Source organism: Centruroides sculpturatus, unplaced genomic scaffold (genome assembly GCF_000671375.1).
Source record: "Centruroides sculpturatus isolate CEXI.00-Female unplaced genomic scaffold, Cexi_2.0 scaffold40, whole genome shotgun sequence".
NCBI classification, from domain to species: domain Eukaryota; kingdom Metazoa; phylum Arthropoda; class Arachnida; order Scorpiones; family Buthidae; genus Centruroides; species Centruroides sculpturatus.
In genome coordinates, this window is record NW_019384602.1 from 785,373 (window position 1) to 812,547 (window position 27,175).

Here is a 27,175-nt window from a genome sequence, read left to right on the forward strand (position 1 = left end):
ATAATATTTATTTGTCCAAATGAGAACATACCACTGGACGACCAATTAGCAAATGGCTGCAAAGCAGCAACGAACGATGTCCACCTAAACTACAGACATCAATAGGAGAGATATACGAAGTTAAAACACATCTACGTGTTTATGATACAGATGCAAAGAGGATAAAGGGAGAAAAACAAAAAAGATTCTTCAGTGGGAGCCTCTGAGTATTAACTGATTGTAGATGGGGGATGGAGAATCGAATCGAAAATCTTTACTTGCCAACTTTCTTGAAAAGAAATTAGAAAAAAAGCAAAGCATTATCTGTTGAAAGTTTTACTTTTCTATAATAATTACTATATATTTTTTTTTATTTCAATGAAAGATTTGTTCTAATTTTGATTGTAGGACGCCGAGTTAAATAATTTTTCGGTGGGATGCATCCACGTCCTACTTTCGATCAGCGACTCCAGATGGCGACACCTACGATTTCGTTGTAATTGGCATTACACTGTGCAAACCATCCCGCACTGCAGGTTACAGTCGTTTCGTTTTTGTATTCCGCTGACTTAAAACGCTATGCCCTTTGCCTTTTACATTCGCCTTTTGACTGGAATGATTATAACGGAATGATAATGTTTCTGTTGTGTAAAGATCTGAAAAAGGGGTGTACTAAGTTGGAAAAAGAGAAATAAATTCCGCTTCTTACACGGAAATATATATATATAAACAATAAATAAATTATAAAAGTTCTGTACATTTTTTTTTTGTTTTGCTTTTGCGATTACGACCGCGCTTGCGTATCCTGTTTGACCTCTTCTGATGCCATATTGTACGTGCCATCCCCCTCGTTCCCGCTTTCCGATTCGTTTCTCGATCTCATTATCTGTAGAGAATTAGGGGAAAGAGGCTCTTCTGTTTCTCCCATCAGATCGGTCATGGGATAATCGAACCCATTGCTCTTATCTAAATCCATCCCGTCCTTCACTACGTTGGGACGACAAGATGTGGTTTTCCAATGTGTCCTCAATCCAGAAGCGCTGATGTACTTTTTGTTGCATGTCTGGCAGGTGTAAGGTCTCTCGTTCGTGTGCAATCTTTTGTGCAGTTTTAGATGCACAAATTGTGTGAATTTAGCTGGGCATAAGTCGCAGGCGTACGGTTTTTGTCCACTGTGCAGCCTGAGATGAGTCTTGAGATTGCTCGTGCTGCTGAAACGTTTGTGGCATATTTCACACTGATGAGGCTTCTCTCCCGTGTGTACCAAATGATGCTTCTGTAGATGAGCCAGTTGGGTGAAACTCTTTCCACAAATGGAACATTTGAATGGTCGTTCCCCCGAGTGAGTACGCAGATGTACTTTTAGATTCGAAAGTTGTCCGAAGGTTTTCATGCAGACGTTGCATTCGTAGTGCATTTTACCATCTTTCTTTTTGAGCGGATAGGGAAGAGATCTGTAACCTCTAGAGTTGGTTGAAGAGGAATGAGGCGGATAACCGTTCGACATCTCATCGGAGGGTGGAGGAGGATGATGGCCATTAAATGGGCTCTTGTTTTCCATTTGGTTCGTTAATCTGGGAACCATCGCCATCTGATGAGGTGGATAATCCGGCATGCTTGGATAATTGGCGGCTGGTCGTGTTGGTAGTGGTGAATGTACTCCTTCTGGAAGAGCATACGCGTACATGTTGAAATGAGCGGATGAGAACATGGGCGAAATTCCGTTAACGTATAAATAAGCACCGGGAGGATTGGGAATGTAAGAGGATTGAGGGCTGGTCGCCGTAGATACGGGATGCTGATGTTTATCCGTCGAATCCGGACTGTGCATTTCTGGACTGTTACCTGCAGAAGTTACATAACGGAAGCTCTTTTTGTGAGGATATATGATGCTCGTATCCGCAGAATTAATCGAGTCAGGCTTAGGCATAGATTCGCTGGATATTATAACTCTTACTGATTCTCTGACGGATTGCTCCCTAGAATCAGGCGATGTTCCGCCTTCCATACTTGGATAACGCTGCAATAACAAATTCTCCAAGATACCTGTAGACGAAGGTTTAGGGCTCGTCCTTTGAGTGTCATAAAGGGGATATTCGGGGTTTTCGGTAGATTCAGGAAACTTCGGACTGCTTCCATATTTAGGACTATCGGGCTCGGGCACAGAATAAGTCTTTTCTTTTTTATCTTCCCAACTATCCTTTTCTGGAGAACTTTTGCTTCTGTAATGATAAGCTTTCATCATCTTGATCTTAACTTTTCGAAATTCATTTTTGGAATGATCTTCTTCAGGCGGTTCTTCTTTCTCGGGCTCCTTTGGTTTATTTTTCACGCTGAAATCTAAAACGTAATTGTTATCCATATCACTGTCGCTGCTGTCTTCAGGAGGGGTCAAGATATCTTCTTGGCATCCATTGCTATGGTATCCCTCATCGCTCTTAGTGCTGCCTTCGGTTGGTGTTCTCTGCTGCAATCTTCCATCGTAAGGAGGGCTCGGTTCTGGCTGAGACTGCTGCCCTGGAAAACAAATATGTTATGAGTAACATGCGAGAAGCCAGCTGTTATCCGATACCTGTACAGTTTATTTAACGACGACTGCTTGTCTGCATTCGACTAATAACAACAATTAGCAGATGATAACATTAAAGAAATCTAAGGTTTTCAAGCGGTGGAATGTGCAAAATAATTTCATCTTTTAACTATTATTAACTCCTATAGAAGTTGTAGTTAGCGTGGATTTTATTTTTAAAGCTTCTTTTAATTAATTTTATATATATTATAATTAAATTTTTAAATAATACTGAAAAATCGCCACCAAAATATAAATTTGCCTTCTAAATACCGTACTGAACACGAGGATAAAACAAAAGTGAAAGTAAAATCGAGTGGTATGTTTTTCCTGCTTAAGCAAATTTATAATTTCACTTTTGCTTAGTGATTATAACGCGCAGCGGTAGCATTTTAATCAATCTAATCGCACGATAACTTAAAAAAAAAATAGTCTAGATACTTACTTATCCTTTGCAGCATCAATTCCCCAGTCAAAGGATAATTGAGCCTTTCTGCAAATTCTCGGCAATACCAGACCAAAAGTTCCTGATTTGGCAATATGGGCCTGACGGTATAAAAGTAGATTTGCTGATCCACCTGACATGCTACTAGATTTTGTTTCTCGCTGGAGTAAGCTGGATTGACATATCTCATCCAATTGGCCTTGGTGACATCAAACCCATCGATGTAGTAGTACTTGTCTGGCGTTTTGTACACCTGCAAATGCATAGATTGTAAAAAATCTGTTAAACCGTAACTCATGGCGTGCTATAAGTTTCGGTAATGGCATCGGTTTGCCAGCTGCTACTATCGCAACAAACGGAGTCTCAGTATAAGTCTCGCTGTTCGCCCGTAATCTGGAGGGGGTGGAGTTGAGATTAATAAATTCCGTCTCTAGATAAATCCGGTTATAGTGCAGATGTTTACGCATTTATTTTGATGACGCTAGCTTCTATGTTTAGTATAGAGTAAATAATATTTAACCCAAACACATTCCCTTTTTGTTCGGTTCTGTTATGAATAAACATCCCGCATATTACAGGAAATGTACTTACCCTCCAGAAATATTTTCTGTTGGAATTTGCTGGTACCTTATCTGCCTCATACGTTTCTCCTGTAAGAGGACCAAACCTGGTACCTCTCGGAATGTAATCTGTGCTCCAAACACCCAGCACCTAAAAATATAAAATAAAATCGAATTAAATCTTGATAATACTGTAAAACAACTGATAAATCACGAGAGAAACCAGTCCGTCAAGCAAAATTCTACAGTAAAATGGATATCCGGACCTACTCCAGCTTAAGATCATGATGGCCCTTCCTAAGAAAAATACTAATAATTCGAGGAGCACATTTTTCAGCAGATTACTGAGAAAGATTCTCACTGTTTAACAAATACAGTAGTCGGTATCACATCATATCCGTTACGAATTTGCTACCGATTTCGTGCAGATAATTAGCTACATCAGGAATTCCGGAGTTGCCGTTTTAATTCGTCATTTCTAAGCCATCATAGCTCTCAAGTGTTATGACCTTAACAGATGAGCCATACAAGTTGAGGCAGTCCGAAGAAACGGTATAATTTCAGCGAGGCGTTACTTCCCATCAGGTAAACAAGAAGATTAAGCAACATACGTGTGAGTGTATATATGTATATATTTATATAAGTAACGGTATTATTGGAAAGATTACGCAAAGCAACCTTGATAGCAATGCACGTGTAAAGAGAAAGTTGAATGTTCTACACAAACTTGCACACTATTGACCCGAACTGTGCAGATAACCAATGTTGACTTAGCCTTGAAAAATTATCGGGCCACTTGCAGATAACTATGTCACTGACTCTGCTTCTTATCGGCTCTGTTTAGAGTTCACTTATATGTTAGAGGTGCTGATAACTCGAGCTTCGCAGTGAAGAAAAGGGTATAGAATGCACACACAAACTTAATTTCAAATTTGATGATAAAACACAAGTAATCGACACTTCCGTGTTTGAAACCTTCGTGAAATAGCCTATATAAATGTGCATTGATGCGACTCTTATGCAACTTAACAAAACTTGTTCCCTGAGCTGCATGATTATACGTTAGACTAGATTCGATCGTTGGCTTTCTTACGTCACAATTAATTCTTTGACGAAAGCAACGAGTAACGGGCGTAGATTAATGACGTAAGTTATCGCAAATAGTTAAGACATAACGGACAACTTAACGGTACTCCCTACAGAGTTCAGACCTTGATACGGCTTAGTGCTGGCAATTGAAACATTGTATATACACAAGAGTTTATCTAAGATAAGGTGACATTGAATAAAGATGGCGTCGCCTTGAACCTCATTCGCACCTTTTCCACTCGAGGGAGCCACCGCATTGATAGACGAGACCTTGAGTGTAGAGTCGAAAATGATTAAAAAAATACTTAATTTTTTCATAAAATTAATTAAAATTTTGATTTTTTTTCTAAGCCCGTATTAAAATGGAAGGACAATAACGCAGTGTTGGTAACAGGAAAATTGAGAAATTAAATACTTACATCGCTTAGAGTTTGTGAGGGTTTGAGGACCAAGTTTCGAGGCAAACTACTTTCTGCTCTGTTGGTTGTACCCTCTTCACTAGGCTGATCGGGAACCAAGTACACTGCCAACTGCTGAAAGGCATCCTCCCTAATGTTGGTGATGTCCCATTCTCCATCTTCCATCCTATGTACCTAGAACACAGCAAAAGAAAGGTTTGGAGTGTAAACTGCTCCACAAAGTGAAAGAAATTCATCTGAAGTCGGTCCAGATTCAATACAAGATTACTTAACATCAGCTACTATATCTAAAATAGAGGTTTTAACGTTTTAACGCTCGATTCAACAGAAAATGAGTAAATATATTAATGTATTTTATTTTTCAAGGAGTAGTTTTAATCGCACATTAAATTAATGTATAAATAGCAATAATTATAACAAAGTTTTATGCCGAAAATAATGAAAATTTCTGTAAAAATACAGGCATTTTAGGTCAGTTTAAGGGTCACTAAGTGTCAAAGATCAGTTTTTTCCTGTCTAGATCGTTTTTATTATAAGAAAGAGTCAAAAATAAATGCCAAAATATTAAAATTCCTAGCATCTGTTCAATTATTGCATTAATAAAATGCAACTTTAATCTTCTCTCTTCTGCCACAAACAATATTTGCTGTGTGCTTCTTGTCTGCTTACCACTGCGAAGAATTGCAGAAATCTAATAAAAGAACTCGACTAATTGCATAAATTTTCGAAAATTTACCTCATTGGGTATGAGAAATCTCATGACATTCCTCGGCTGAGTAGAACACGAAACACAATGCAGACACATCGAGCACAGTTTTAAAAGTAGCAATCGGTGTGCCAGATCACTCTCTCTTATCTGCCGGAGAAACTAATCGTCATGAGATTACACTCCACCCTTAGCGAAAAAAAAATAACTAAAAAAAAAGAATTAAAAAAATTTTAACGGAAAGCGCGTCGCTACTATACTGCACACGTCACCTCCAATAATCGAGCCTTTAAAAGTCACGTGTAGGACGTCACTTCCGTTATTTCCTCATGGAAATACTCTTGGCAATTTTTGGATTTTGTCCTGTAAATCCCGTTACTAATCTAAGTTTCGGGTCTTTAAAAGGGTAGCAGACGAGGATTAATAATTTAGAAGTGTGGAAAGAAACATAATGGAGTAATGAAGGGTTGAAACGTTACCTCCCTTATACCTTTCCAGTGGCCGTGCGGCCCTGCTACTCACCTTTGGTAAGGTCACCAGTCGAACACATCCATCATGTATTGGCCTAAAGGGGGCCAATCGGACTGCGAGTTACGACAACTCCACCCTGTTTTGTCGACGTTACAATAGAATCTGTAAGAAGAGAATTGAAAAGCAGTGAGGCCAAATCGATATATTTTCAAATAATTGTTCTTGTATTAGTATTAGAGGGGATCGTAGAAGCCAATCATTAATTCTGATACCAAACTGGTATCATTATCGTGCTAAGGATACAAAGTATAGACCTACGAAGGTCGCAATGTGAATGGACGATACCGGCTATTCATTTTATCGAAGGAATAAAGGAGATAGCCTTAGCAACATGGTGGAAATTGTAGTTTAAATTAATCATAAAATTTCTTCATTCTAAAAATAAAATAATTTCAAAGATGTGTTTTTTTATTTCCTCCGGCTAAACCAATTTTTCTTCCTTTCCAGCCATCCACTTTTTACACGTATTTAAGCTTAAAAAATCTTATATTAATGTAGAAATTGTTCCCGAGATTTTAATGGGAATTTTGATACGCGATACATATCGAAATTCCCATTAAAATCTCGATTTATGGCCAAATTCACCTGTGAAATTCGCCATCGATAGTCTTTAAGATGCACGACGTTCGTCCAAATAAGATTTATTATAATTTATATATATGTATAAAACCCTCTTTTTTCCTCGACTTTTTCAACAAATTAGTAAGAAAAATCAAAAATTTTTATTAAATTTCGATGATAATTTAAGAACGATTTCGAAACACATGCGATGAATTTGTCCATTTTCCAGATAAGATTTTATTATTAATAATAACTCGTTGCAAAAGTCACCCCTTTTCTCATTAATTCTATTGAGAAATTCAATTATCCGTAATCTAGTTACTCAATTATTACTCAATTACTCATAAACAGTGACGATTATTCCATAAAACATAACCACGGATGATCGAAAGTGTAGTTTTTATGGGCAAAGAACGGAATTCTTCATCGACTTTTCTGATTTTAAATCTTTTTAAACAGCTCTTAAATAATTAAATTCGACGAAATGAGTAAGATAAATCTTACCATTTATGGTCTACAATCAGCATCCGAATTTAAATTCATTTTCCACGTAAATTTGTCACATCGCGCCATGATTCCTCTTCATTCTTAATCGAATTAGCGAAGGATTTAAAGGATTTAATAATTAAAGGGATACATTTCCTTAATCTCACTTATCTCGGTTAATCGAAGTCGAGAATTTAAATCATTTACGGCTTAAAAATTACGTTGAAAGTGGCGAACAAATCCGACAATATGAAGAAAGTCGAATGACATATTGTATATCGTCCTTGAATATTTCTTCTTCCCAAGCCGATAAGCCAAGCGTGAAACTTGGAATAGATTAAACTCGTTTCCTATGTAATGACTGCAAAAATTATAATTATCTGTTTACATCTTTAACGTCCAGAAAGACCAAAACGGAGCCAAATTGAGCCTTGGGCTAACTACCTGTCGCCATCGGAGGATGCGAAACTTATTTTTTAAACAGTTTTTTTAAGCATTCTCGTGACATCTTATCAAAATAACTTTCATCTGTCGTGTAGCCAATAGAGTCTTGTTTAAGATAAATACCTCATACACTTATTTACACTTGGAATTTTTAATTAAAAATTAAAAAAAAAAATGAAGTGATGCGACTCGTTAGCCTTCGTCGTCGGTAATAAAATGCCACGTAGTAAATAAACTTTCCCTTTTATTATTTCGAAATAAAATATAAAAATATCGATAAAGAAGTGAAAAAAAATTATGATATTGTTAAGCACCTCGATAACTATATAAGCATAGAGTTGTTACAGAGATAAGGAAGATAAAATGATATTTTCTCTTCCAAATGTTACATAACTGCATGGACAAGAAATATTGATTATTGTTACAGTCAAACCTGTGAACGACGGCCACTGATGGGAAAATGAAAAAATGAACGTTGTTAAGAGGTTATTATTTTATACGTTCCCGAAACGTGTCTACAGTTTAGAGCAGTGGTTCTCTTCTCGCGGACCACTAAAACCCTCCACAATATGATGGATCTCGTACTATTGCTAAAAGCGGGTTTAGCGTGGCCGTCATTGAAGGTTTAAAGCGAAAAATATTGAAATTATTTACTTCATTCTACTTCTAGGTCTGTTTTTCTAAAATAATTCCTGTATTAATTTGAATTAAAGATATTTTTCCACGTTTCNGAGTAAAAAAGTAAAAAAAAAAAATACGAAGGGAAAGATCTCGGGAAAGTACGCAATATTTAATTTTCTAACATTTTTTTTCTTTCTTTCTTCTTGATGGATCTCGTACTATTGCTAAAAGCGGGTTTAGCGTGGCCGTCATTGAAGGTTTAAAGCGAAAAATATTGAAATTATTTACTTCATTCTACTTCTAGGTCTGTTTTTCTAAAATAATTCCTGTATTAATTTGAATTAAAGATATTTTTCCACGTTTCTGCGACTTAAACGTTGTTTTGAAGCGCATCTTCTTCAATTAGTGGTATCTTCTGCTAATTATGCTGTAGTTGACTTTAAATACGTTTTTATTTTAAAAATATGTTTTTAAAATAATAATTTTCGTCCAATTTTTTTCCTGAAAATCCATTTTTAAAAGGGTGTTGCGTCTTAAATTCGAAATAATAAGACATTATCTAATCCTAAATTAAAATGCTTGCAGACGGATAATCGGAGGTGAAAGATAATAAAATATCTAAAAAATAGGTATTGCTAGTGTTAAAAAATATATATAATTCTTCCTTCTTTTTATGTAGGAGATATTTCAAACGATACGAATCAAGTTTAGGCATTTATCACAAGCGTAAACAGTTTTAAACTTGCCTTTGGGCTATGCATGCTTTCGTTCCATCTGTACGCGGAAGATGCTTATTTTGTTAGTAATTGTTTACATTTTAACTGTAAGATATTGTTTATTTCTTAAATATTGTGCGAAAGAAACCGAAAATAAGTGAAGAATTAATATAATTATAGAAAAATTGAAGCATAAAAGTCTTTGAAGGCGTGTAGGACGTCACTTCCGTTATTTTCTCATGGAAATACTCTTGGCAATTTTTGGATTTTGTCCTGTAAATCCCGTTATTAATCTAAGTTTCGGGTCTTTAAAAGGGTAGCAGACGAGGATTAATAATTTAGAAGTGTGGAAAGAAACATAATGGAGTAATGAAGGGTTGAAACGTTACCTCCCTTATACCTTTCCAGTGGCCGTGCGGCCCTGCTACTCACCTTTGGTAAGGTCACCANTGCGAAAGAAACCGAAAATAAGTGAAGAATTAATATAATTATAGAAAAATTGAAGCATAAAAGTCTTTGAAGGATCACCAGCCATCACTGACTATAATTAATTCGCAAATTTAAGCGGGTGTAAAGGCTTTTAAAGGTAAAAATTAATTTAAAAAGTTCTATTTTTTATCTTTAAACCTTTATTAATTAATTTCTGTTATCTTCCTACGTTAGGAAATTCTTTAAAAAATATATTTTGTTTACTAGACTACAATTACGCCCATTACCAGCAGGATTGACCCTAATGGGATCAGGTAGCACAAGCGAGGAATAGGGAACGTCGTATTATCTATATTATCTTTAATAAATTTTATAGCCCGGACCGGATTCGAACTCGGATTCCTAGTGACAGGGTATGTTAGCCTATATAAAAATATATGTAAACAAATTTATTTTAAATGATTTTAATTGAAACGATAGCCTGAAATTACCTTCTCCGGTCAGCTATAATGCAAACTACCTCAGGATTGGATTAGAATGAGGGGATAAGTCAACCCAACGCAAGGGGAATCTGCCAAAGTGGGCGCCTGCCGGGTTGACTTTCTAAGGGTAAATGGCCCCTATTTAGGTGTTAGACACGTGAATGAAATCCGGAAAGACCTTTGGGGAAGCGCGAACCCGTGACTAACTAGGCTCTATCTGTGTTCATTGGTTTTACCCACTCGGCCACTAAATACGTTAGATAAACAAATATTTTAATACTTTTGCCGTAATTAAACCGATCAGTTTTGCATAATGATATCCTTATGTATATTTTATACAGCACCTTGTATAGGCACTGTACTGTACCTCATACTTCTATGATTGTATCATCTCTACAGCTGATACACTTATAGAAGTATAAAGTATAAGTTATTTTATTTTTCGTTCTCATATATTTTATATAAAATGGTAAATTGTTTATTGTATTTTAATCCAGAAACACAATTGAAAATCCTAACTAAATTCATTTCTATCATAAATTGTTATCGAATTTTGAATGCAGATTACGATTTTGTATCGTGTTATTTAGTTTTTATTTTATAAAATTAAAACAACGCCAGATTGATATAAATAAACATAGATAAAGGCCTCAAAATTTAGTCTTTTACATAGAAATTTAATAAAAGAAAGTGATATAAATCACAACTTCTTACGATAAGTAACACTAAAGATTCAAATGAGGAGTTAAAAGTAGTGTCATTTGGCCCTCATCCCCGATGTAGAGGGAGGCAAAGTTTAGTCTTTTATGTATAAAATCTGCTGTTAAAGTAATATAGACAAAATTTTCTATTGATAATTGGTAAAAAAATCTATTTTTATGACTTTCGGAGAAGGGTGAAACACGCCTTTGCGATTATCATGGATCCATCTCGCTTCACTCGCCTCCTGAATATGAAGGACTAACATCAGATGATACCGAAGTTCTTTCCTTTGATTTAATTAAATAAATACACACGAATATTATTATTTATTTAACAGTTCTCAATCTTCCAAACTCTTCTTCACGTCTTCATTCGTTCATTAAAGACTCGTACTGTACAGTACATTCGAGTCGATTAATCCGAGTTTCTTATGGGCAGTGACTTCAATTTTAAGGAAAATTCGGCGTAATTTAAAGTCAAAATAACTCATTAATTCTCCAAAAATTGCCCTCGACGTTCGTTCTAAGCATATAAATGAACAATTTGAAGTTAGCATCACGCTCCTCTGGTCCTCTCGGATATTAAAGAAGAAAAAAATCGCATAACTCTCTCCAGAAAGAATACATTAACGCAACCTTTTTTACATATTTCCCAACAAAGAAGCCGAGACAAAATATATTATTTTATAATTTTTCAGCTTCTCTTTCTAAACCAATTTACAAGAGAAGGAAGGGGAAGAAGAGAAAGGGCAAGTTAGTGCGAGAGAGAAAGAGTAAAAAAGTAAAAAAAAAAATACGAAGGGAAAGATCTCGGGAAAGTACGCAATATTTAATTTTCTAACATTTTTTTTCTTTCTTTCTTCTTTTTTTATGTCGGACGGAAAAAGTGTTTTTCTTGTAGCAGCGCGCGAGGGGTGGAGGACAAGCAATTGAGATGTGCAAAGAAAGCTCGGGGCTAGAGTCAACACGTGGCACACAGAATCGACACCTTAATCGAATGCTGACGTGAGTGACTCGGCTTGATTACTTAAGACAATATTTACCCATCGTTTTGCTTCACGCTCCAGCAACTCTTTTGGTGTTCGTTGGGCTCGCGCGCGCTTGTGTGTGCAGCATCACCTCTTGTGCCAATACGAGCGAAAGGTTATTGCGATCGACGAGCCAATAAAAGAAACCAATGAAAGAACTGGTTTTTGATTGAGGGACGACGGAATTTATTTTTCTTCCAAAATGGAACGATAATAAAGTGACGATAATTGAGTTTTGTTTGTTTATTTGGAATGCTCCAGCTTCTTTGACGCCATCAAATAAATACATTCTCTCACCCCCTTTCCGTTCTTCAATTACTCGTTTTGGAAAATATTGTCCTTTCATCTGTGTAAAGCTTTTGAAGTCCCGCTTCCACTTCTAAGCCCGTTCTTTTGACTTTTTATTCTTCGATTTCTGCAACAGCACCTCTCTCTTCGGCTCCTCTTGCAATCTACAGCCAAGTAAATTCGTTAATCATTCGGCGCATCTATAGAGCTAACTATAAACAACTCCCTAAAAAACACAACTCAAGCGGGTCCCCCCTCTCTGCTTAAACTATTGAACTTCGGGGATGTAACAATTCCCATTATCTAAATTGAATCGAGCAAAAACAAAGTAGGTCATAAATGACCCCGAGGCAATTCACCCGTCGTAACAGGAAAGGGTCGAGAGGGTTGATAAAATTGATTCATTAATCGCTTTTGTAAATTGCGACGTGTCAGAATACCTCTTAATTACGTTAGGAACGAAATAGAGAGGATGATAATCGAGTGACGGGCGCTAAATTCGTTAAATCGAGTGAAGGAAAGTTGTATAATTATATTAATATAACGAGAAAATCTGTTTTTCCATGTCGCATCTTTTATTTTAAAAGGTTACTTATTACCAATGGAATACGTAATTTAAATAACCTTGATTTTCCGATTTCCGTTCTTCGTCTTTCTCGCATGAGAGCTTCTCTGATTATGTTCCACTTTTATCTCTTTGATCAAATTACCCATCTTTTTTTTGTTTAAAGCCCGAGAGCGGTAAAAGATGAAAAGTTTTTAAATTATAATTACAATTTTAAAGCAATTTAGCCCATAAAACTCTTCAAGACAGTCGTGAATCCACGAGGATTTATGCATTATCCCTCTAATTTTAGACTGGTATTTTAAACTAAATAAATAAAATTATAACTAAATATGTTTTCTTTTTATGTACTTTTGAAGAAAGACAATTTGAGAAAGGATATTTGAAGAAGAACCCCGTCAGGAAGAACGAATTTTGAGAAAGAACCTTTTAAGAAAGGATAATTTTATGATTTTTATTTTAAAATATAAACAATTGAAGACACGTTATCCAAAAATATTTGCAACTTTAACTATGAAGAAATAGAAAGAGAAACGTAAACAAGTAAAGATTTATTATATTTCCTAATATGAATTTTAAAGAAATCCCGGTAAAACTCGCCTTGTACTACTTCTTAAACACCTGCTTTTTTTTAAATATTTAATGTATATTACTTTCCATATGTAAAGTTTTCTTCTATACTCGATTAAGATATGTAAATATTTAACTGTTTAACATAACTATGCGCTGTAACACCGAGCGGAAATTATTCAAATTTTCATCAAGGTGATGAGAAGATTCGTATAGAGAACGAATTATAGAGGCCTAGACAAATTAATAAGGCCGAAACCATTCTCAGATACACGTAAGTCGGTCATTAAAGCGAAAAATAAAATTTCCCTAGGAATCGCCTGGATATGTTTATATTTTTAATGGCTTCACCAGCCTCTAAATTACAAAAAACTGTGTCCCGATTCACAAAAATCTTCGTCGCCCTAGGGCCAAATTCCGACATTTTTCTTTTTTTAATATTTTCTTTATAACTCAGAAATTCTTCTTTTTGGGATTACGTTCGACCGAAATAACCTACTGACCCGGTCATGGGAGAGTGGGCCTAATTAACAATTCTGTCTGCCTACTCCGCTCTGAGCTACGAGATGTGGAACGAGCCCTATTGAGTACACCAATCGACACGAAAGACGTCACTTCCTGTCGAACGATGACTTCCGACTTGACGAAATATTCACGTGATCGAATATGGGGGGAGAGAGAAAGAAAGAAAAAAATCGCATGCCATTTTCGGATATTCAAGAATTATTAGAAATTATCTACGCCTGAATCTTCAGAGCATGATGAAACTAAAAATATATACATACATTTTTTTGTAGATTGTCTATTAACTACTTCCTCGAAAAGAAAATGGCGACTTCTTGTGAATTTTGTAGCAAATTCTGTGTAATTCAATGAAGAGGCCCGAATGACCTTGCCTGTATAATTTCCAAAGAATATTATGTTGGATAATGGTCCAACTGTCCCGGTGAGGTCACGCGCCGCGGTGCTATAATCCCCCTCCTTCCTCCCTTTAAAGATTACTGTAACACCTGTACGCTTAGTTACTATATAAAGAATACACCGGAGAAGGAACAGCGTTATAAATATATATTACATGCATTACGAGAAATTCTTTTCCACGATGTATATGACTTGAATGAGCAATATTTTAATGTAAACATACATTTCCAGGATCCGAGAGAAGAAAGATGGAACCTGAGCCACTCACAAATATAAAGATCCCATCTCTCTTCGAATAACATCTGAATAAAATAAATAAAACAAATAACAGCATATTTTTCCAAAGAAATTTTAATTTACGACTAGTTTTCCTATCGTACTTTTTACATAAAAGATTAAACTAACGAACCAAATGAATCTGCCAACTCCTTCTATCTGGACCTGTGTATCAATTATACATTTTTACCACTTATAATTGACTTTAAATCATTAATTAAACATATTTTTCAAGTTTTTAACATTCTAAACTACTAAAAAAAGACTTCTCCCAACTATCCAACACCTTCACGTCTTAATTTCTTCTCCGTTTTATGAACTGCTAACAAAATATAGCTGAAACTTGATTTTATAACTATCAGATAATCGAGTTTATCAACATTAAATCGAAGCGGTACCGTTTAATCTTTAAACCTATTATTTATCCGTTAACTCCCGTTCCATTGGATGGGGTACAAAATGGGGGGAGAAGTAATGCCAATCATCTTTCTTCAAACGTAATTGTAGAGTATTATCCTCTTATAAGACGAAGACACACTTTACCACTCTTCCGGAGTATAACGAACGTTAATTTATTATTTAATAATTAATTAACGGGGCAAAAAGTGTAGTTTATACGAAAAATTTCTTAATTTATCAGATTTTTCCCTTAAAAAGTATGGGGAAACGAGTAAAATATGATTCATCTTCGACCACGTGTCACTCGCTACTTATTTAAGAGAGAAAATAAGCATGGAGAATTCGAATGAAGTAATGTCTATAAAGAGAAGATAGTCGAGCTGTCAGATCGTAAAAAGTGAAACCGGTCATCCTTGATGCCAGATGCATGTTATATTCGATAAGTTAATTACACTTACTATGAACAGAAAGCCGGTGCTTAAGAGAAGAATCGGACACCAGACGTTGCAGCACTACTCATTTTCTACGTCCTCCCCTAACTGGCAGTTAGATGGACAATGGACTGCGGACAGGTGAAGTGTCCATAGCCTCAGGGTACCAATTTTCACTTCCTACCGTGTCAAGGACGTCAATAATGCTTCGGCTTCTAACGCTTCGCTGAGGCTAATCTGTTGAAGATTCTGTTATAATTATCGAATCTGCTAATTTATAAACGAGTAAATTCTCTCCTATAACGGAATTTCCGTTGAATCTGTGTAATAAAATCGTTTCCAGTTACTTTCCAGTTATCTTCTGACTTACAAATCGTTTTACAAGAGCTAGTTAAAGCCGTATAGATGGACAGATAAGAGTAACGATACGCTAACAGGTTTGTAACAACCTCTACAAAAAGCATTTTTATGCCGGCGTGGAATTACTTTAATAGTAAATTCTTGATACTCACGCAATTAGCTAGTTATTTTTAAACAAGAAACAAAAGGAACAGGACTCACTTCATACCGCAGCAGAGAGAGAAATTCACTTAAGAACTCGGATCTTTCTGGTCACACATTGTTCTAAGTCGGACCCGTTATCTGTCAATCGGTCTGGCCATCTGTCTAGGGACTTTTTGACCAGTTTCCTCTAAGAGTTGTCCTCAGTCTGCGCCCTGCCATCTGCTACTTGTGGGGATCTGCACACCTGCTACACTCGGAAAGTGCCGGAAGCCAGCGTTGTAGACAGGTGAAAACTAGCAACAATTACTAAGACCGTTTTCTTCCAGCGTCATCACAAGAGGCGTGTAAGGCACGCCCCTTGACCTGTGACAGTATAGTGTCTATTGCTTCTCCTTCCCTTGATAAGTGCCGACAGCATCATCTTACCAACCGAATATCCGTATGAATAAAAGTAGCCCTATTGCTTCCAGAATCGAAAGGGAAAGTTTCACGCACGGTTTGGCTCCATTAAAAGGAATTAACTCATTCACTTTTCCTTTCTTCGTGGAAATTAATCCACACAATTACCATTGGCGCCACGTTTGAAACCTTACAAAGTGGAAGGTCGCCTTAAGGAGGTTGAAGTTCGAAAGCTTATAGCGCAACTATTAAACGCAGAAGAATAAAGGTTACAGATATTTATACGAATTAATTCGTGTTGTAAAACACTCGACTCGTTAATGGCCTCAAAAAACAATGGTTACGTCACTACTGACGACTTCCGCTGCGACCATCTGCCCGCCTGCAACAGGATCCGGAAGTTCACAAAGTTCGCACGCGTCCTCATCTTACTCGATAGTTAAGTGGTTTAAAACAAATTACGAAGAAGAAAATCGCTAACCCGGCTACAATTTTATACAATTTTAAACCTTATCTTGGGGCTAAATAAACTGGAGTCTTTCGATATGGAGCGAGATCCTCTTCGATGGGCTTCAAATTAAATTATGGAGACAATCATCCATCCTTATCTAATGGGAATCGGATGAGACGAAATTAATTTCGAAACAATAGGCGATATTTACGAAAACTTAGAAAGATTAATCGCTTTGTTATTAATATTCATCGCGCGATATTTGCTGAAAAACCGGTTGCGAAGGATGAAAAATAAAATATAGTTCTCCTTGAGATAACGGCAAATTCCTCGGATGCCACCTGACACAATTATTTCCATAACCATGTTTACAAATGGCATAACTGCCTCCGAGCTCGGTTCGTCGTTAAAAATTTGACAAATTTCCGGTTATTCACCCCTGTTGGGGTGGAAAATAAGAGAAGTGCCGGTTACCGATGGGATGCGATTAGCCGGTTCTTGCCCCGGAGCCATGTTTTTAAAATAGCCCCCGGCTACGAATCCTACCCGACGAAACCCGAGTTCCGCTCGGTTTGCCACCTTCCAAAAACCCTACCGAAATCGCAGGCTAACAGCGTATTACTTTAAAGGCTCTCGCCACCGGCAATTGGGAGCAAAAGGCTCCGACGAGCGCGACCGTTCTATGTCAGAGAACCTGGATCCGAGTCGGATCGTTCGCGGAAGTTCAAGAGTTCAAGTCACGTGACCGATCTAACGGAACCCGGCCAAGCAAACCGGTCTCAGCATCTTCAACACGCAAGGTCAATGGTGTGGGGATAGTTACTACAACCGGTCCGTTAGCTTGTCACCCAACAACTTTTCCTGAATTAAGATCGAAAGGTTCGTCCATCGGTCTCCTTTGCGAAACTGAAAGTAGTCCAAGGTTGGTGAAATGGCGAACGGTCGTTTGGTGCTTCAAGGTTGGCTCCTTGTTTTCTTCTTATTAAATATGTTTCTAAAAAGATCCATCAAGGTACTCGAGTGATTCAACAACTAGACTTTGACGTAATTTATTTCCTACTATCGTTGAGATAATACACTTAACTCCATCCCCTGCCGTCCAATTACGCTATATTCTACTGTATGCTAATCAAAAACATGCCATAAATTCATCTTATCATTCTTCATTTTAGACAGGTCACGCTTCAAGATGAACAGAGCGCGTTTTTCTTAGTTAAAACCTTCAAAGATGGCTTCTACACTTATCTAACATCCCCCAATTTCACGAAAATTAAGGTGGAAAACACGTACAGTACTTACCAATTAGAAAGGAGTCCAAGCGGTGAAATATTGTTAAATAATCGAAATTTCCAACTGGAATTCGGCGAGGGTAATCTGCAAAGAAAGAATTTGATTGTCCATTAAATTCCTGGTAACGGCGATGAAGTAGAATAAAGTTTAGCGACTCGCCTGTTTAAGGTATGGTACTGGAAGTGCGACAGTTAGAGTGCGATAACATATCGAATGGAGGTAAGACAAAATCGCGAAGGAGGAAAAACTAGATCAAGGGTGTGGTCCTAGACGGGGACCCCATCGTCCCTCACTTTCCCCCATAAAAAGATGAAACCAAGGTTAACTTGAAAGAACCATCGAAGGACGACTGCCTCATGCCTGAAATCCAGTTCCTTTCCACTTTCGATGTGTTTTCTTCCGCATTTGATTTATGGAAATAGATAACATGTCCGCCTCTTGCATAGATTATACAATTTTCTTTCCCCGGTACGGGTGTAGAATCGTGATACCTTAACCACCGAATTTATTAAATGCCGCGCGACTCCTAAGATACAACACGCGACTTTCTCGCTTACTCGCTACTTGAGGCATTCCTTTCAAAAAAATATACTCATCTACGCGAGTTCGACCCGTGTTTAATAAACTGTGATTTATATTATACGCAGTGATATAAGTCGGAGAATTAAAGTTATGATGCAGAAAAACTGGTAAATGTTCCAAGGTTTGCGAACTCAAGGAAAACGACCTTTCTCCTTCTGCTAATGGACCCGCATAAGATGGAGTGTAGAAGAACAATAACAACTAGAAAGAAATCTAATATGAGGTTTAAGAATGTGTTAGTAAAAGTGACGAAGAAGAGATCTTCCGACTTGTTGACTTTGCTCCAGTTTTGTAAGGTCAAGGCATCCCCTATTGTTGTCGTAGGATAAGTGGCCTTGGACATCGATTTGTTACAAGAAACCCTTACCCCGAACTGTAAACAGGGAATTGGTTTACTAGAATCGACTATATTCTTCGGATTTCCAATAAAATTCTTTAATTTTATAACTTAGAATTCCTGTTTTCGGGAAGACATTTAAGACATTCCAACGACACTTCAAGTCAAACGAGAAGGGGGCGGGAAATAGGCGAGGGGTTGTTTATGAAAGCGTGCATTGTTTCGAGTGTCGACGGATATAAACTCACTTTTTATGTTTTGTTACGGAAGTTATATAACTTAGTTTCAAATTCGGCAAAAACAACATGGCGTAAGAAAATGTAATAAAAATGGCCTTAAGTAGCCAGTTTCTTCAAGGTCGCAAACAAAAGTTTTGTAGAAATGAAGCCAAAAAAAAAAAAAAAACACCACCGGGTTAGATAAGGGTAGGAAAGTTTTCCACACATTTTTGCATAATTAACTGCATCGAATGAATGGAATAATTAGCAAAAAATAAATAACTAAATGCAATTATCGATTATATATGTATTAATGCCGAAGGTTCAGTACTTTTTATGTAAAATAACCTTAGTTAGATGACAAATTCTACCACTTTATCTACCTTCTAGCAGCAATTCATGCTGATAAGTGCTCATTACTTTCACATTTATCAGCAGTAAATTTTAAAAATATATGTATTGGTTAGATAAATCGTTAATGGCATCAACTAGATTATGCTTGCGTATTGTAATGCTTGCTTATTAAATTAAACTATTCTATCATAATAAGTCCTTGATAATAATATAATTAATATTGAGATAATTAAATTTCCTAGTTGAATTACGTTTTACACGCAACCAGCTTAATACTTAGCCATTAATGGTTGAAGCTTACGCATTAATGGCATGGAATTAGATATTGGAATTTCTGTCTTAGGCATTGTTAACTCCTTATTTTTCTACGTATAAATAAGAACAATTGTAATTGTTTAGGCGATTTTAGTAGGCTCGCCCGAATTAATTCATAAAAATCAGCCTTGAGTTACGTGTAGTAACGAACGCAGCTGCACCCGTTTAAAATTTTACACCACCCTCTTTCCGGGTGCATCGACGCTGTTCGAAAGACATTTATTCCCCTTTTAAATTACTAACTGAGCGGAATTCATCTTTAAAAATCGCTGGCTGATAGTATTTTGACTTGCTAATGTTGGTGCCAGCTTGATGGCTTTAAAGGAGAATCTCCGTTACCTCGAACGAAACAATATCTTTATTTCTTTAAAGGAACAAACGAGAAAAAATAAAAAAGTTTACGAAACAGGAAGAACTCGTTCTCTGACCATATTAAGTCTCCTCACGTCAAGTCATTCAGAAAGCCGCGGATCAGCGAGATTCGAGGCCTCCAGTTACGCAGACCGGTTTGTCCTCTTCCTGCGTAACAGTTGACTCATCGAAACTCTAGCAGAAAAAAAATAATAAATAATAATAATAACCATTCCCGTTACTCGAAGCTGAGCTTCCCCAGTTCCACTACTTGGATCAAGGTAACATCTCGGGTCAACGACCTGTTCTTCATTGTTCCTTCAAAGTTGTGCCAGGCATCCGGACATGTGCCTTATTTTCTTCGCATTAGGTCACTCCGAACCTCAGAATCTTTCCTATTATTATGAATTATCGAATAAACTAGCATTGGAGCAAAAATAGAACCATAATTACGCTGATTAATCTCCTAAACGATCCGACGACCCGACTGCGATCTACTAGCTTAAAAACCGCATCTGAAACATATTTTAGCTTATAAATCGATGAAATTATGCACATTTTTATATGTTTTCACTTTAAATTATTTAATTTGTCTTCTAAAATATTCATTATTTCACTCTAATTACGTTAAAATGTCACCTAAAAAGTGCAGCTTATCGAAATCACTCGGGGTGATTTTTACACCTTCGACAGTAATCTAAACGCCATATTCACACTAATAATACATCTAATCTAAATTTAAACCTATAATTAAGGGGTTACGTTAGCCATGCAAATATTTATATTACAAAATTATATATTTGTTTCTTTTTGTCGCTCCGAGGTCCCGTTCTTTCAGGACATCTGGATGAGCGTAGAGCGGAACCTGTCCTTGTCTCGGTCACGTGTCACGCAACGGTATGACGCATCAAGTGCACTTCTCACCCTGAAGTATCAGCTGTGATAAGTTCACAGTCGAAATGCTGCCTGTATAATCGAATACGTTCCGACAATTGATTCGGTTCCTCTCCAACCCCACTTTATCTAACAAGTAAGGCCTGCTACTAAAGTAACGCATTGTAAGCAAGGGTAGGGATCAAATTCTTCGCTAGATCGGCTCTAATGAGAGAAATTAATGCATTTCCTGAAGATTATTGATCCGCGGCTCATCTCTAGTTTAAAAATATTTGAAATTAGGACCAAATTCTTCGCGTTTAGAAGTGTCTTTTACGTGTTTTCCACTTCCGTAGCGCTCTTGAACTTGACGACAATCGTTTCGTTCCTGTTCGCTTGCTTTAAGAACTCGAAAGTTTGTCAACCATTAAACTCTAGAATCGTAAATGTTATTTGTAGCAGTAGCCGGAGTAAACGAGTCTTTTAAAAGAAAACCTTACGAGGATATCACAACAATAGCCTTTTATAAGCTATAATAGTTTATAAATATTTTCCATCCCTCAACTTCAGATGAATGAAATCAGTTTATTGAGCTTAAAAATGCAGAAAATGTCCCACGAAAATGATAAAATATCATTAAAAATAGCAAAATATACCATGTCTTGAAGATATACGTCTCTTAAGAATTAGAGAAGATATACTTCTTACTAAACAGTCATTCTTAATTAGCGTAACAGTTCGTAAAATATTATATCCAGCTTTATAAATGCTTGCTAATTGTTTAAATTAGCATATTATCTCGTCAAGTATCAAGCTAATTATAAACGATTTTATCAACATCGAAGAGAACGGCAGGAGGATTTGAAATAATCAACGTAAATAGAAGTGATAGAGTTAAACCATACGCTATCACTTACATAGCAATTACTAGTAGTCTAATGCTTAAAAAGCAATACATCATCCCATTGTACTGTCAAATAATACAAAAATGTTGATAGGTTGTTTATTATTTTTAAAGAATATACCCTATCACCCCGCCATTCAACTGGAGAATGAGTCACCCTCAAACATTACGCCAATTCATTTCTAGTTAGAAAATAATAAAAAATATATATCTATATAAATAATAATAATAATCTATATAAATAATAAAAAATAAATATCTACTGAGATATTTATTTAATAAAATAAATTCTACGCTTTCTCAAAGCATTCGGAAGTGAGTTAAACCAACTTTCTTAACGCCCACCTTCATAAATTCAGACAGAAATGGCTAAAACCGGGGGTGGATTAAAAGAAGGCACCACCTTCAACTCGTTACAGATAATTGCCGATAGAATTAGAGATAGGTTCAATTTTCAATGAAAGCTATCAGATGACGAACATCCATTCTTCTTTCGTCACGAAGAAGCCGGATTCGAAGGGTCAGGTGGCCCTCCTGTACCGACCGTGGCCTGGCCTCCTGTCCCGTTACAAGCGGTCACGTGAGGCCAAGTAACGGTTAGACGATCTTCAGAACCTGTTCTTCAACCATCCATCCTTGTCCAACTGCCATGGTTAACCTAGCTCCTTCCTTCTCCCACATATCAGATAATAGAAGTTTTTTTCCTTTGTTTTCGACCTTCCTGATCCGACAATAAAGACTCCTCCAAGTTGTTTATTACGTCTGCGAAACAGGTAATGCTTTCACGTTGGAGAAGTGAAGACGTCGGTAAAACCGGATAACAATCTGACATTTAACTACTTGCACTCCATGAAATTTAATATTTTAATGTTTTTACCACTCCGAATACACGCTTAAGACGAAAATTATTGGCATTAAACTCCATTAAAGGGTACCGGTTTGCACCCGAGTTGACTGTTGCTCGACCCAGCACACGAGTACAAACAAGCAACTGTAGACAGCTCTGTAGACTTGTTTGTTTCATGGGGTTTTTTTTTATGAAACACGGAAAACCAGAAACGGGAATTCGATTAAATTTATCAAATTCACATAATAAACAAATTAAGCAATGGATTATATGACACAGTCCAATTATCCGAATGCCATTAATTCTTTACTCGAGATACTCATTATACAATGACACTGCGACAATAATTATTTTATCATAGAAACTACGCTCTATAATCGAATAAACAAGGCTTTAATAGTTTATTTTGTAATTTTGCTTTAAAAATGGCTTTAAAATTCATACTAAAAGCAAATTTTAACTTAAAATTGCCTTAAAAAAAGGACATTTTTCAGCTTCATTTTGCGATTTTTTTTGGTGATGAAAAATCGGCCTCCTTTTTAAAACTACGCGTAAAAATCAGTTAATTTAAAAAAAAAATTAAATATTCAAAATTTAAAAAATGTTATCTGAAGTTAAAAAATTACTTCGTAATTTATTGTTTTCCGTTTTTTTAGCAGAGAAAAGAAACTTGACCCCATTACAGACCAGCAAAAAAACTAAACGACTCGCTTGTATTGAATGAAGCTTAAATTGTTAAATGGTTTCTATTGTTTTTTGCATGTTAATTTACAAAAATTAAAGAAAAATGCCTTAAGCAATAGCACAATAATTAAATCAAAGTGTTTATCAAGAAAGTTATCAAGATGATGCGGTGCATTTTCTTTTTTCTGGGAAATTTCGAATAATCACGTTGTTTGGGGTTGAAGTTAGAAAATGCAGATTCACAGACAGACATATAGCCAGCCAGACGCTTCATTCTAAGATTGACTTTCCCACGTCGGAGAAAAGTTTTCGAGCAAAAACGCTTCCGTCAACAAAGGGGGTTCCCACGAAAAATCCAAAAACAACCTGTGTTGGTTATTTATAGGGAACAAACGTACAGGTAGGGTGGAGATATCGTCTCCCCTTCCACTTGTTGACGCTTTCGTTTCGTTCCCTTATCCTTTAAGTTGACCCCGGCCGGAGTGGCCAAAACGAGAGGCTGTTTACTGCCGGCTTGTTTGTGCCCACAAAGTGCACGAGTCGGGTGTTTACGGACACATCTTTCTCGTGTTTCTCCCATCCCGACAGCAGAAAGAGGTGGAAGAGTGATGGAGAAACCTTCACCGGATCGAAGGAGCGTGTTTCCCCCTCCTCCCTTCCCAGAGAATGCTTAAAAAATGAAAATGTTACAAAAAGCAATTACGTGTATGCGTTTCTCTTTGTGCTATGGGGCTTTACAAGAAAGTTCGAATACACGTGTTCGGTGCCTTTGCTTGGCCACAGGTGGAGGCATCCAGATGTTGCACTTTAATAGCGAACGGGCCGTGCTCGACAGCCCGGAAGTTCCATTGCAGATATTACATCCGCGATATCTTCTTTCTACCTCAATAGCGAGTTGTGACAGATGTCGTCGTGTCTTTTATACCCAATTCTCCGTCGTTTCTCTCCCCTCGAGCGTATATACACTTCTCTATATACGCCCACTTCATAATTCACCCCTCGCATCATTGGAAAAGAAATTTTTTTCCCAGTTTCTCTTCGGTACTCGCCCGTTTTCCAGGGGTACTTGTAGACTTTTACAATCGAGAGGAAGAGACTACGTTGATAAGTTTCCTCCTGAACTTTAAAAGAGTTAAGGGCCCGAAATCTCACTTATTACAGAAAATTCCTCTATTCTTAGTCGAACAAACATGTCACTAAAATGTATTATTAAATTCAATCCTTCGTCTATTGGGTTATAGGGCATATAACACGTAGCGACTGTCTTTACAAGTCGTATAAATTTTTTTTAATTATGTAAATGGAACAGATGAGTCAGCTAAGCTAGCGAAACATTCGGGATGGTCCACAATCGACTTCGGTTGATCGTCCGTGTGTCTGTTCTAAAAACTAACGGAAATTAAACACTTTTTAAAACTTTATTTCTAATTAAATCTTCAAAAAAACTGTTGGTAAGTAAGGAATTTTCGAGCAAATAATCGTTACGTAAAAGTTAAGAGACGTGTTAAGAAACAAGAGAAAAACAGTCCTTGAAAGCTTTTCACCTGCTTTTTAAAACTGGAAAGTAAAATTTCAATTCAAACCGACTCGTGATTGTGTTTAATTAGATCTTTTTTTTTAATTTCTTATTTCTTTTCTTGATGTTATTTCTAGAAAAGTAGGTCACGAACGAGGCCTACATATTTAGTTTTGTCTTGCTATTTTAAGAAACTTTCGAGATATACCGAGAGATTCTATCATCCTATCAGTTAATGCATCTCTCGTTAACCCACCTTCTGGAGAATTTTCCCGAAACGTTTATAAAGTGACGAACTTTTAATATATTCGATCGTAATGTGAATTCGCCTTCGACAGTTCATCCCACGACCGTAAAAAACCGCGTGATAAAGGATCAGGTTTGGGCAGCAAACGGGTGACTACACCTAGGTCTAGGTCACGGTTGTTTCCTTCTAGACACAAGATTACAGAAGAAGTTAAGTAAAACGGGGAATTAAAAATACTTCAAAGTATGAGTTAAAACGTAATCCTGCACCAGGTTGATCTTTCGCATATTTCCGCATACTTCTAGACCCGTTTTCTAGGCTGCGACACCCGCAGTGGCAGTTGCTTATCAGGTATACCGGACTAGTGGTACCTGTCCTCTACATTTATCCTCATAAGAGCGGGCTTCTTGCAATCTAACTCCGGAAAAAAATCTTTGTTGGCCCGATCGCCTCAACCCGGAAGCTAAACTTCTCGAGCTTCCATGTACCTTTTTTTATGTTGCAGGAACGGAAACAAACCAAATTTGGTCACAATTCGTAAGAAAAGCCATCTTCCTCGCTAGTCTGTCGTGTTACGCTTCGATATTCTCCGATATTTGTAACAGATCACTGATTTCTGTTCTGATCTCAAACAACTTATATTACTCAATAATGGTGGAGTCAATAGAGATTTTTCCAACTATTGTTTATTTCTTACAATTCCATAAGATAAAAAAGCACGTTTCACTGTTCACTTTCCCTTCAGAGTTCTTTAAAATCGCTTAGAAGTAACGAGTTCGTGAAGCTGAAATTAACTTTTCTATTGTGACAGAAGGTTAATCTAGAAGTTAACAAGCAAAAAATTGCTACTCGAAACTGGATACAGTGAAGAAAAAATACATGCTTAAGAGTTATAAACAGTTGCATAAATGCTTAGAGATTATCAGATATTTAAAGCGAGCGGAAAACAATAGTTTTACTCTTGAACTTGGCAAAGGCCGAGGACGAAGACAGCTCAACAATAGGCCACGGTCAAAGAGTTTTTGTACGAATAAACCGTCACGCTTACCCCGGTAAAGTTACTTCCTGGTCTCTACCAGCGCTCGCTACTAAGCCCCGTAACTCGCCGTTATTTCGACAATTAAGATTTACGTAACGTTCTAAGCTAGATTTTTGCTTAAAAATTACCCTCGCACTTTTACTACCCCCTCCCCAAATTACCTAAAAGAATTCAAAGTTTCCTACCTTTCAAACCATCTTATGTCACATAAAAAAATGTCCAAAACCGAACGATTATCCTGTCAAAACAATCCACATTAACGTCAGAAAGGAAGGGAAGGAGAGGAGTGACGTACAGTACGTGCTTTGCTAAACTCCAAATAACAGATTAGTCCGAGCAGCACATGGATAACACACACACATCGACCGATAGTTCCAAACTCGACTCGCAGCCACCATTCGACCTGCACTTTATATGAGGAGAGCCTGCGGCCATGCTGGAGCGGTCACGCTGGATGGGTAAGTATAGGTGACGCTCCAGCAGTCAACCAATCGGCACGCGTCTAGGCACTGGACTCAGGTGAAGCTTCTTGCTTTCTGCGGTTCTAACCGCACGTCTTTGGCAGTTCTCTTGTTAAATATCTGATTTTTGTTAAAAATTTCCACTTCATAATCGAAGCTTTCATAAGAGCAATTCGTGCATGTCATTGCTTTTAACCAAAGGTTTGTATCATACTGCAGGTCATACGAAACAAGAAAGCAAGTGAATTTCTGAAATTCTTCGTAACGTGGCTTCTCGAAAAACAGTGCATCGAATGGGGGCTTCAAAAAAGGGGTTTTTATATCATTGCAATGAGCTGAAAGGCGCTCTTAAGCGCTTAGATTATGGCGAGAAAGTAGTAAATATATTTTAAAATGTTTTATTAATACTTCACAAACGTGAAAATCTACCTGAAATCTTCAATCAGCAAATAACTTAACCATGACTTCACAGTTTTATTCCATTTTTAATTTTCTGTTGTTGTAATCACGCCATACTTTTGGTCACAACTTTCTGAAAAACAGCTATAAAGCGGATGATGAAAAGCAGAAAAAATTGACTGAATCAT

The 27,175-nt window shown here is 36.9% G+C and overlaps 1 protein-coding gene across 4 annotated transcripts; it reads right to left on the reverse strand.

Annotated features, from left to right (window-relative positions):
* On the reverse strand, window positions 1-26,705 carry LOC111625039 (PR domain zinc finger protein 1-like). 4 transcript variants are annotated; one of them, XM_023368052.1, is made up of 7 exons: window positions 26,313-26,705; window positions 17,870-17,944; window positions 6,290-6,400; window positions 5,062-5,235; window positions 3,585-3,704; window positions 2,994-3,246; window positions 1-2,496 (listed from the first exon to the last, which is right to left on the reverse strand). In XM_023368052.1, exons 4-7 carry the CDS (start codon window positions 5,224-5,226, stop codon window positions 764-766), a joined length of 2,271 nt encoding a protein of 756 aa, XP_023223820.1. In that variant the 5' UTR covers window positions 5,227-5,235; window positions 6,290-6,400; window positions 17,870-17,944; window positions 26,313-26,705; the 3' UTR covers window positions 1-763. The 4 variants fall into 4 exon arrangements, with proteins under 4 accessions (XP_023223820.1, XP_023223819.1, XP_023223821.1 ...); XM_023368051.1 differs by lacking the exons at window positions 6,290-6,400; window positions 17,870-17,944; window positions 26,313-26,705 and adding an exon at window positions 5,798-5,998; XM_023368053.1 differs by lacking the exons at window positions 5,062-5,235; window positions 6,290-6,400; window positions 17,870-17,944; window positions 26,313-26,705 and adding an exon at window positions 3,824-4,814.
* Between the last annotated feature and the right edge of the window lie 470 nt (window positions 26,706-27,175).

Coding starts and splice junctions, on each gene's coding strand:
- LOC111625039 (XM_023368051.1), bottom strand. CDS start 5,866: ATGTGTCTGCATTGTGTTTCGTGTTCTACTCAGCCGAGGAATGTCATG. Junction 5,236..5,797: donor GATTTCTCATACCCAATGAG/GTAAATTTTCGA, acceptor GCTGTGTTCTAG/GTACATAGGATGGAAGATGG. Junction 3,705..5,061: donor CCTCACAAACTCTAAGCGAT/GTAAGTATTTAA, acceptor TTATATTTTTAG/GTGCTGGGTGTTTGGAGCAC.